This window comes from Aulonocara stuartgranti (assembly GCF_965226115.1).
Source record: "Aulonocara stuartgranti genome assembly, chromosome: 12".
Lineage (NCBI taxonomy): Eukaryota > Metazoa > Chordata > Actinopteri > Cichliformes > Cichlidae > Aulonocara > Aulonocara stuartgranti.
In genome coordinates, this window is record NC_138948.1 from 35,565,789 (window position 1) to 35,577,079 (window position 11,291).

At 39.6% G+C, this 11,291-nt stretch overlaps 3 protein-coding genes across 3 annotated transcripts in view; 1 reads left to right on the forward strand and 2 right to left on the reverse strand.

Moving 5' to 3' along the window:
* The window catches only part of pop5 (POP5 homolog, ribonuclease P/MRP subunit), an 88,212-nt gene that overhangs the window by 28,014 nt on the left and 48,907 nt on the right, over positions 1-11,291 (forward strand). The gene's annotated exons all lie outside the window — the stretch shown is intronic.
* prkab1b (protein kinase, AMP-activated, beta 1 non-catalytic subunit, b) lies at positions 774-5,495 on the reverse strand. The gene is made up of 8 exons (XM_082555630.1): positions 5,074-5,495; positions 4,754-4,917; positions 3,614-3,783; positions 3,432-3,525; positions 3,201-3,315; positions 1,801-1,934; positions 1,629-1,697; positions 774-1,471 (listed from the first exon to the last, which is right to left on the reverse strand). The coding sequence occupies exons 2-8, from the start codon at positions 4,898-4,900 to the stop codon at positions 1,394-1,396; spliced, it is 807 nt and encodes a 268-aa protein (XP_082411756.1). The 5' UTR covers positions 4,901-4,917; positions 5,074-5,495; the 3' UTR covers positions 774-1,393.
* Positions 6,971-9,727, reverse strand: LOC309718193 (transmembrane protein 233-like; the record flags this gene model as incomplete). The annotated part of the gene is made up of 3 exons (XM_082553218.1): positions 6,971-8,424; positions 8,506-8,640; positions 9,569-9,727. The coding sequence occupies 3 exons, from the start codon at positions 9,725-9,727 to the stop codon at positions 8,413-8,415; spliced, it is 306 nt and encodes a 101-aa protein (XP_082409344.1). The 3' UTR covers positions 6,971-8,412.

Consider the following 11,291-nt stretch of genomic DNA (forward strand, 5'->3'; position numbering starts at 1 on the left):
CATGATTGGAGGGGAGCGGAATAAATTCCTTGTATTGGCATATTACAGGAAATGATACCGCTATATGGGGATTCTAAATGCTGCATAACAGTTTGCACCTAAATATCATGTCATATTTGCTCTTTTACATTTCACATGTGCCTTTCTTTCAAGTTGACCCCAAAATTTGTTCTCCGTCAAGTGTCAAGAGCTACCAAGTTGATTAGAAATATAGAAATATAACATTCTGTAATATGTTCATGTTATTTATGTCCTTTACCTACATGTTTGTGCAACAGAAGTAAACATCTGTCATGCTTCCCTTACCTGATTTTCACTCTGCTAAACTTGTTTCTTTATGGGCACAAACAACAGGAAAAAAAAAAAAAGACTGAAAATATGTAATTGAACCATTTCCAGGTTTTGCTTTTCATCGTGTCCATTTAAAAACAATTTGATTATGTGAATCTTTACCTGGATGTAGATACAGTAGGTGCAGTGAATGCTTATGCTTAGAGTCAACATACTGTTGAGTATGTTGACTACAGCCGTTTTAGTATATTCATTTACAAATTGCATCATTCAAAAAATAATAATAATAATAAATAAGAACAGCTGCACAGGTGGACACTGATGCTCATCTCATGCTGAACTAAAAATAAGTGTACTCGTGCAATTCACGACAAAAACAAGAACCTGGTTTCTAAAGCCCAGTGTGTGCACAGAATCATACAACCTCAAAAAATAAAAACCCACGCACAAACACAAAAACTCATAGCACTAATGGATTTTTGCAGTCATCATTTTTTTATGAAAATTTCATTCTATTTCTGATTTATAATGTGTCATCTGAAAAACATTGTATTTTTAGAAAAGAAAAACAAAAAACAACAGAGGAATCATATGAAATTCATTACATGTTACATTTTTTCCACCTCTTAGTGTCTTTGTGTCCATTTCCTCGTGTAAGGAGAGCCGATGCAGCTGTGCTAGCCTCCTGGTTAGTAAAACTAACATTTTTCAAGTCTCAGTTTCAGGCAATTCCAGGTCACTTCAATTCAAATGTCAAAATTGAGGCTTGGCGTCAGAGTTGAACGATTACAGATCTCCCCCGTCCTCATCATTTTGGTCTCCAGCAACCACACTTGTATTAATTAATCAGGGTGAAGTTGGAATGAAGTCTTTTAAAACACCGGCCTGCTCATAACATAACACGTATTTGCAAACATTGAACATTTCAACATTTTCAAATTCTGAGATCATAGAACAGTTCAAAATCAATAACTTTACCAAATGTTTTAAACCGATATCAGGAAGATACTTTAGGTCCAGTTTCAGCAAAGCAGTCCAGATAGCAGCTGTGTACACCAACAGATCGATTTCAAAAGAGGAGGAGGGAGCGCACCTCCGTGGATTATATTGGCTTGTACAGAAGAGTGGTCACGTACTTTTTCTTGTATCGGTGTGTTGCACTGAGAACCATCACCCCGTCCTTTAAAAACAAACAGAAAGCAACCCACAATCACATGATCGCATGACATTTTGACACAGCACCGTGAGAACTGACAATCACAATCTGAACTACAGCATTAACAATTTGGGCAAAAATAAAAAATAAAAAAATAAAAAAGATCTATTCAATTTGTTACCTTGATGGAGAGGGCATACAGGTGATTTAGCATCACATGGTTAGGCTCTGGAAGCAGTGTCGGGTCACACTGTGGAAAATTCACAGCAGGATGAATCAAACGTAAAATTAAACATATGCATATAAATAATTATATAATTAAATGTATATAACAACTCAAAGCCTGGACTTACAGAAATACCAGTGTCCTTGTTGAGCAGCACTTGCAGCAGGTGAGGAGGTAAGAAAGGAGGATGTTTGAGTTTGTCATCTGGCTTGGTTACATATGCGTCCTGTAGGTAGGGGCCAGGAGGAGAACTGGACAAGTCTGGGAAAGAGTGATCAAATGTAAACAAATAAATAACTTCGCCTTAATAAAGCTTTACAGAGAGATACAGCAGACAGAATTATTCAAGGACCCTTTGTAAACAAACACCAGTGAAAACAAACAAAAAAACAATATGCAATATTGAAATAAAAACCAGACTCCTCCAAAATGCTGCAGCTGCACTCTGCATATTTTAGCTGTTTCGGCGCATGTAGACCATCATTTTCTGGGACAATCGATTCAAAGGCTTTTCCATCAATAATCTTTATTAATCAGGCAGCATAAAGTTTGGACTCGATTCCAATCATTCATCTACAGTCAGCAGCCACATTATTGGGTAAAAACTGCTAGTACCCCTGTTGCCTGCATAATTGCTGTAATTCTTTGCTGCATAGACTCAACAAGGTGCCGAAACATTCCTCAGATTTAGTATATTAATTTGATATTGATATGACATCATCACAGTTGCTGTAGATTTGACAGCTGCACACTCATGATATGAATTCTTGTGTTGCACCACATCCCAAAGTCCTCTTTGGACTGACAATGGCCATTTGAGAGCAGTGAACCAACCGTCATGTTAAAAAACAAAACAAACAAAAACCAGTTTGAGATAACCCGAGTCATCTCAAACATCAGCAATATTCAGGGTAGACTGGTGTTGCTCACGCTAATACACCATCAGCAGCCTGAACTGATACAGGGATTATGTTGTTTACATAGTCGGGAGCCCACAGAAATTATAGCTTCAGTTTCCTGTTCTTAGCTCGGTGTGGTCTTCTGCTGCTGTAGTCCATCTGACTTCACATCAATAAGGCATTTTCTCCCAGAGAAAAGCCGCTCACTGGATATTTTGTCCCACCCACTCCATTAGCTAGAGACACTACAGATGGTTTTGTGGGGGGAAAAAAAAAAATCCCAGCAGATCAGCCATTTCTAGAATACTCAGACCAGTGTGCAGCCAACAACCACGCCAAAGTCACTTAAAATCACTTTTATTCTCCATTCTGCATTTTTGTTTGAACTTCAGCTTCATGCCCAAATGTACCATGTCGTTACCATGTGATTGATATTTGTGTTAACAACAGGCTGAATGGGTGTACCTACGTAACAAGCTGGCTGCTAAGGGTACAATCATCAAAGCAATAATCAGCCAAATATCCAAAATTGTGAGCATACAAATCAATATGGCCCAAGTCTGAACATGCTTTGGAGTTACAGAACCACCTCAAAGTTTTTGAGTTACAAATTAACAAGTTTCCATACCCGAGACGTCAGCCGAGTCCTGAGAGTCAATCCTGAGGGCATCAAAGACTTCAAAGTCTGTTGTTTTCACCTGTATGACATTATTGACTGTTCCAGTTTTAGACGTTACCACGGCCTGTGTGAGAGCATAAAAAAATTAAAACATTTTAAAAAGGTAATGATACACACTTCTAAGTGTAAACCACTAATAAGAGTAAACTAGTGACCCCAAAATGTAAAACCTCCACTCACCCCAGCCGGATCCAAGATCCACTGACCATCCACACAGAACTTGTATTGGTGCTCTCCCTCAGGCAAGTCCACAATAGCCACAAAGTTATTCCGACTGGGTTTGAGAAACAACCGCTTGTTACTTTTTAATAAGTTTAAACAGTGAAGCATCTCTGAGGCTGCTTTCCCCTGACTCAAACTACCTTTTGTTGAGTGGGATCTTGGTAGACCAGTTGTTAAAAGAGCCGGACACAAAGACGTCTTTCGCTGCACCCGCCCATCTGAACACAGTCGGTCTGGCCTGCGCTAGATTTTTAGCGTCGCTCTCCAGGTCCTGCTGCCAGGCCAGAAACTCCTGTAACTCCTGTGGAGACTGAGAAGCATGATATCACTGCATTACTGCCCTGTTAGCAAGAGCGCCTGTAGTCTTTCTCCAGACTGAATGGCAAACTTAGAAAAACACTAAAGGATACAGAAAAGTGCTTTTTGTATGTGTAACCTCTAAAACATAGCTTTAGCTTATGATGCTCTTTGATGTTACTCTCCAATTAGATACAAAAAGACTTAATTCACCTTTATCAGGAATTTGACATTGATAAAACAAACTGTTGGACAAATCTTTGTTTTAACATTTGACTTGTGTACACATCACTAACAGAATATATAGCCTTCCTTACATCCATTACACACAGTTTGCACATCCTGAACAGACCACATTTGACCATTTTGACACATTACTGACACTTTGCACCAACTATTTTACAAGACACTAAGCTCTTTGGATTGCTCTCCCTCCTCCGAGGTAGTGTCAACATGTTGCCTCAGCATTAATTAAACTGGTTAATCCTGCCTCTTGTTCTCCATTACACTGCACTCTGATCAGTCGTAAAAATAAAAGCTTCTGGTTAATAATTCTAGTTTAGGCCCCTCTTTTACCTCTTTAAAACCATATATAAGAGGTATTTATCCAATTTTATTTATATAGTGTCAATTCACAACAACAGCTACCTGTTACAAGGTGCTTTATATCATCAGGTAAGGAGCATACAATAGAGAGAATATCCCAGCAATCACACAATCCTGCTCTGAGCGAGCACTTGGTGACATAACTCCCTTTTAACAGGAAGAAGCCTCAAACGGAACAGCCAGGCTCAGGGACTGGCCGCCATCCACGGCGACCAGTTGTGGTTGGGGGGGAAATTGGTTAATTGTACAATAATTGGTACCAACTCATTTAACAACAAATTTACTTCCAAAAGCCTGCATGTCACTTGCTATCCAGTGCAATGGGACAGAACAGAAAGCTTTATTTAAGAGTTCATGGTGTAAACTTGCTCTAATACCTTTTGATCTTCTCTCTGGTAAAGGTCTGCATCATCTGCGCTGTCCATCATGATGTTAGAACGAGCCTCCTTCCCTCCATGATGTCCCTCTCTGTACGACCTCTCACCATGACTTCCACTGGATCGGTCACTGCTGCTGTTCCCCATCCTGATGGCTTCACACACTGCAAGAGACAACGCATCAAGTCAGCAGAGTCTACCGGGAGCCCCGCAGTGGTCCCTACAATGACCACCAGGGGCCCTTCGCGATACAATTCACGTATCCACTAATAACAACAGCAGCAGCAATGATTGCCAGCTAACAACTACAAATAACCCACCAAAATAAACCCTCCCAGTGGCGCCTCGGCTTCCTGCAGGATGAGCACCTTGGTCGGGGTGTTTTTATTCTTGTGTCCTTATCGTTGCTTTTTCCGTCTCCTGAAAGTTTTCCTCTGCCTGTAAACAGCAGAGCCGAGCGGCGTCCTCCGTCCCCGCGGACTAATACAAAACAGCAGTCAAGTTTTCTCCTGGCCCTTCTTTCTTTCGTTTTTTACCTTCCGCTGCCCTGATTTTAGTTTTATTCCGCCTTAGTCAGCCATACTCTGATGACTTTCGCCGTTGAGCGGAAACTTCAGCGTCTGGCGTTGAAGGCCTGTTGAAAACACACCTCTTCCGCCTCCTGTGCTCGTTTTCAAAGGCAGTTTAACTGTTTGCTGCCCTGTCGTCACTGACAAGACCTTCTCGTTTACTGCGGCGGACTCATCTTTTTATAGGTCGTGTCCCGCGGCTTCTTGAAATCATTGAAATGCCCAAAGAAAAAGAGACTTGGACGTTATCATCCGCGTTCAAGTACGATTTTTTTTTAAATATAGTCACAGTTTTTAAGGTTTTAAAGGTTTCGAATGCATTTAGAAGAAAATGCAAACATAGTGTATGTATTAAAACTGAATTTTTTGGACTCGAACTATATGTGCCTATTTCCACTTTTCTGCATGTTTTATCGTCAGTTCAGTTTTATTCATATAGTGCCAAACAGTCACCCCAAGGCGCTTATATCAGAAACTAATACGGAGAAATCCAAAACCATAAAAAAAAAAAACCTCTATTAGCAAACACTTGGTGACAGTGGGGAGAAAAAAACGCTTTAATCAGGAAGAAACCTCCAGCAGGGAGGGACAGAGCTCTGCCATGGCCGGTTGAGGCGAACGGGACGGAAACAGGACAAAAGACACACTGTGGGAGAGATTAATAATAAATATTGATTAATTGCGGAGACACAGAGCTTGAAAAGAGGTGAGTGAAGATTAAATACTCAGTACATCATGGGATGTACCAGCAGCCTTGGGCAATTGCAACGTAACTGAGAGGGTTCAGAGTCACCTGATCCAGCCCTAACTCTAAACTTTATCAAAAAGGAAAGTTTTAAGCCAATCTTAAAAGTAGAGAGGGTGTTTGTCTCCTGAATCCAAAGTGGGAGCTGATTCCACAGACCAGGAGGCTGGAAACTGAAGGCTCTGCCTCCCAGTCTACTTTTAAATACCCATAGGAGCCACAGGTAAGCCCACAGTCTTGGGGCAAATTGTTCTTTTGGAGTGATACAGTAAAGATGGGTTCTAATGATTCAATACCTTATATGTGGCGAAAAGGATTTAAAATTTAATTCTGGATTTAGTTATACAGGAAAAAAATTGTAAATAGAGTCAAATTTTGTTAATTTGCATGTTTATAACTGCTAACATCCTGCCAGGAAGTGGAGATTAAAATTATTTATATGGTTAAATATCGAATTTTTAAATGATGGATCTAAGTGCTCATGTTAATTAATGTGCATTATCCCTGCTAAATAAAAGAATTATCGCCTGTTCTTTACTGACGTACTGCCAGCTTTTCTGTGTTACGATCACAGATCCATAGGTTTCTGCAGCTCAGCACTCACATCTGATTCTTCTGAGACATTCTCACACCTCTCCAGTTTCATGTAATCCATATATCCGGGTGTTACTGTATGCACTCAAACTAAAAACAACACAGGGTCATCAGTTTTTAATAAAATTCATCTCTTTTTTTCTGTCTGGATTAGCAGAGAGAGAACTACTGTACATGTAAATACAATTGACAGCATGCATTTTAACGTGTATCAGTTTGTTCCCTGAAGCAATATGATGTCCTGTTTTTAATGCAATTCCAAAAAATGAATATTTGATAGATGTTTTGAAAAGAATCCAAATGTAGCATAATACATTTAAACATCCTGACATTTTATTTGAAATAAAATTCAGTGGGTCACAATGTTACAGTTTTAAGATTCAAAAAGAAAATCTTAAACAAAAGCATTAACATTAGCAGTCGTTTCCACAGTGGTCATTTTTATTTTAGACTGTGTTGGAGAAAAAAAAATCAGCAGCTTATTGTATTTCCAGGGATATTCTCTATAAAATTTCAGTGCTTCATGTGCAAACAGATTACTTTCCAGTGTTGCAGCATTGGAAACTTGGTCCAAAGCACAAAAATCAAAATCATTCAAAAGATTTTAGCTATGGTTCATTTTCACCAGCCAAGGTTTACAATTAGAGATGTAGTTCCTTCTTTTCTCTCTTGGGGATTTATATGGATTTGGAAAAGGGACTTCAAAGGGAAAACCAAGTCGAGATGACCTTCTTCCAGTGCTGTACAGAGTTTACGATCAGCCGAGAAGCATGGCACTCATGTTTTATGAGGTTCTGCCGATGGAAAATGCCAAAATCAGAGGTTAACACAGATCACAATGAAAACCTCTTCATTAAGATACTTCTGGGTTCACGGCAATGTGCCAGCAGTTTCACTACTATAAGCTGGTGATTAGACTTTTATTTTCTTTTTAATTAGCACAGTGATTAAACTGTAAAAATTGCATGCTGTATTTTTAGCCCTGTAATAGCGTTAATGTAACCTCTCAGATTACAACTACTCGTACACGTAGTCAACAGCTTGCAGCAGGTGTCAAAGAAGGTGAAATGAGGCCAAAAGGCAAAGTGGACTGAGTATTGTGAAATTAACCTACTATAGTGTGGCAATATTGTCGCCAGATCATAATCATACTATTGACTGTAAGGAGATCACATGAGTTGAGTCCCTGTTTGAAATATACATTTTGGTATAGGTTTAAGCTTTGCCATCAGCACTTCTAAACTCGTTTTTATTCTGCATGACAGGAAATATGAATATTGTGTCATTTCTATTTTGTGTAATTGGCCATTTTTTGTGAACAAAACGTTTAATGTTGTATTTGTCACCTCACATCATGTAGAGTAAGATTGCAAACACAAGTTAAGAATTATCAGTGGCTTCTTCAAACAATAAGATGTTTTCTGTTTATGTTATCAAGCAGATGTTATCTGATAGCGGTTCATAATTTAGCCCTTTAGTTAAAAAAAACCCTGCTCACTGGTAGTACAGCAAAGGCTCCTCTTTTACCTTACAGTCACATAGCCTGTGAAAATGCAATTGCAATATCATTTACATAATAGCTTCAGCCAGGATGTACGGTACATTAAAATTAGGTCCACCAGATCTTTTAAAAACCTCCAAAGCTGCTGATGACAGAAGCCAAACAGAGCTCCTTTCCACCACATGGTGCTCATCTCGCCGTAACAGTTCCACCTTTTCGCCTCTTCCATCTCCTCTTTCCCCTCAAGAGGTCACACCCCATGCTGTAATGGAAAAAAAACAGATTGCTGAAATGTCTTGCTCTTTCTTTTTTTATACACCTCTTATATCTGGTGCATTCATACCGTGGTAAAGTGTATAATGATGTACGCAGTGATGATGACAGCACCGATGACAAACGAGGCAATCCCCAAGTGGAGAGCTTTCCGACCCAGCCGTCTGGAGCCATCATAGTCCTCGTGGGTATAGCTCTTCTGGGCCTTTGGGACAATTACGGACATTACCGTACATGCTCACACTGTGTGTGTAATGTTTTGTGGGCAAATGTGCTGTGAGGAAAAGACTAGTTCCACTTTCCCAATAATAATAATCCTCATAGTGACACACAGCACGTGGCTTTCATGGGAATCTGCACCGAACATTTAGGAAATGATTATTTGTGCGTTACATCTGCACCTGCCTCTCATGTTGTCTCTAATTCATATTTGTATTGTAGCCAATGTCCTAAGCAGTGGTAACCACACGTTGCTAAGCCTGCATGCCTCATCTTATTACTCACGGCTACAGCAATGCAGCAGCTGCTGTTGGCACTCACGCCTTCTCATCTGACAACTCAAAGACTTGACATCAGTCTAAATGCATCTTTGCTATCTATTCTTCAACTTTGTTCAACTTTGTGCCACCCTGGCTGGTAATGGATGTTCTTTCCTGAGCTTTATCCACATGCTGGTCTGATAGCATCGTTGTATGGAGCATTACTGTAAGCAGTCCAGGGTGTGGTTGGATGCTTGGAAAGAAACAGGAGGTATATTTGATCTTAGCAAACATCAGCAGAAGCGTTAATGTTAGGCCACTCAGAAACGTTAAGTGGGTTGGAATAACTTTACACAGTAAAGATGCAAATTTCTCACTTGACTTATGTTTGCTCCATATTTAATAACTATTGCAATCACCCCACGTGGTCTGTAGAGTTTTTCCCAGCAGTGGTACTTTTACCTATAAAATATGCATTTATGCAGGATAACATATGCTTTGATTTTTTTTTACATTTATTTGTTTTTTTGTTTTTGTTTTTTTAATGCCAGCATACCTCTTAAAAACATTACGCATTCTAACCCACAGCTATTCATTAAACTAAAAAAAAGACAGGATTCAGAAACCTCACATTTCCAGCTTCGAGCAACTTACCAGGACAGAGAAAACCAGCGCCACAATATTGATGGGCCACGCAGGACAGAAACAGGTGAACATGGTGAGCCAGAGGTAGCTCCTCATAGGGGGAGTCTCCCGAGCCTCCTCGTTCTTCACAAAGTCAGAGCTCCCATCCAGTGAGGGCTTGGTGTTCATGACTGGCTTCAACACCCGCTGAGACAGTAGAAAGCAGAGAGGCGAAACAACAGCACTGAGACACTGGGAGACACTGGGAGGCTGGAGGTGGAAGCAGGGGAGGGGAGGCAGTGGAGCAGCGATGATGGAAGATAGAAATCAGCCAGCAGAGATTATGAGAGAGATGCAGAGGAACAGAGGCAAGAAGCCTGAGCAGATACATTTATAATGTTTTACTTCAGACTTGTAATCATGCATTTTTTTTTTGTAATCAATTATTTATTATCGCCTATATAAAAGGAGGAAGTGAAAAAAGGAAGAGAAGGTACCATCAGCTTAGTCTCAAAAGTGACAGAGCAAAATATGACACAAAAAGGTCCACCCTACCCTTTTTCCTCCAACCTCATGTACCCCCATACTCAGAACCCAGATGGTATACGTTAATGCGGTCAGAGAGAGAGTATATCAAAAAAGGAACACATAATGGATACATAAATAAAACATTAATTTTTAATAAACACATTAAAACTCTGCATGCCTCTGTGCTCCATCCCCTACTGCTCATGTATCGTGTACAGGCATGAAATAAAAAAGCTCAACAAGGAAAACAGACTTAAAACAATACATATATATTTCAACTAATTTATCTAGTAGCCTATTACATTCATAGGAATGTGTTAAATGTAATTTATTATTATTGATGGCAATGAAATGCACATTTAAAGCAATAATAAAAATAGCACTGTGCCTTGAGCCAACCCTCATTTCTTTACATTTTGTTTCCAGACCTTCTTAAGATGATCTTTTTCCCAGGTTTTCTCAAGGTTTATTTGGACATTGGCTACTTTTTCAGTCTAGTCCTTGTACCTGACCATTGTCGAAGGAATGCTTTTGTAACCCACTTACCACTGACCCAGCAATCGTCCAAACACAGAAAAGGCACCTTTCTCAAGGGATGAACCAGTGTTCTTTCTACACGAACAGCTTCTTTGTTACTAGACGCCAGGTTAAAAAAATACATAATTTCTTTAGTCAAGTCTACGAAAAATGCCAAATACAACACAGTTTGAGTTATAAAATAGTATTTTCACCAACAAGGTGATTCCCAAAAAGCTTGGGTATATCTCAGCATGGTGTGCAGTGTGTCCTTAAAAAATTCAGCGGAAAGTGGTTAAGTGGAGGATAAAATTCTTGTCACTGATGGATTCTCCTTCTCAGAGCCCGGACCTCAACATTATTGAAGCAGCGTGGGATTGTCTTGACAGAGAACAGAACAAACAGCAGAAGAGCTTTGAATGTCCTCCAAGAAGCCTGGACAACTATTCCTGAAGACTACTTCAAGAAATTAGAAGACATCTGCCTCAGATAGTTTAGACTGTGTTGAAGAATAAAGGTAGTCATACCAAATATTCATTTTTAAGCTTGTTGGGATCCTACAAACTCCGTTTATGTACTTTTGTTCCTTTTATGTTTGCACATTTCAATACATCACTGCATCTAATTCTTACATTCCTAATAACATATAAAGAAATGTGTGGCTCAAGACTTTTGCACAATGCTGTTTTTATGGATTTTGTGCAAATTT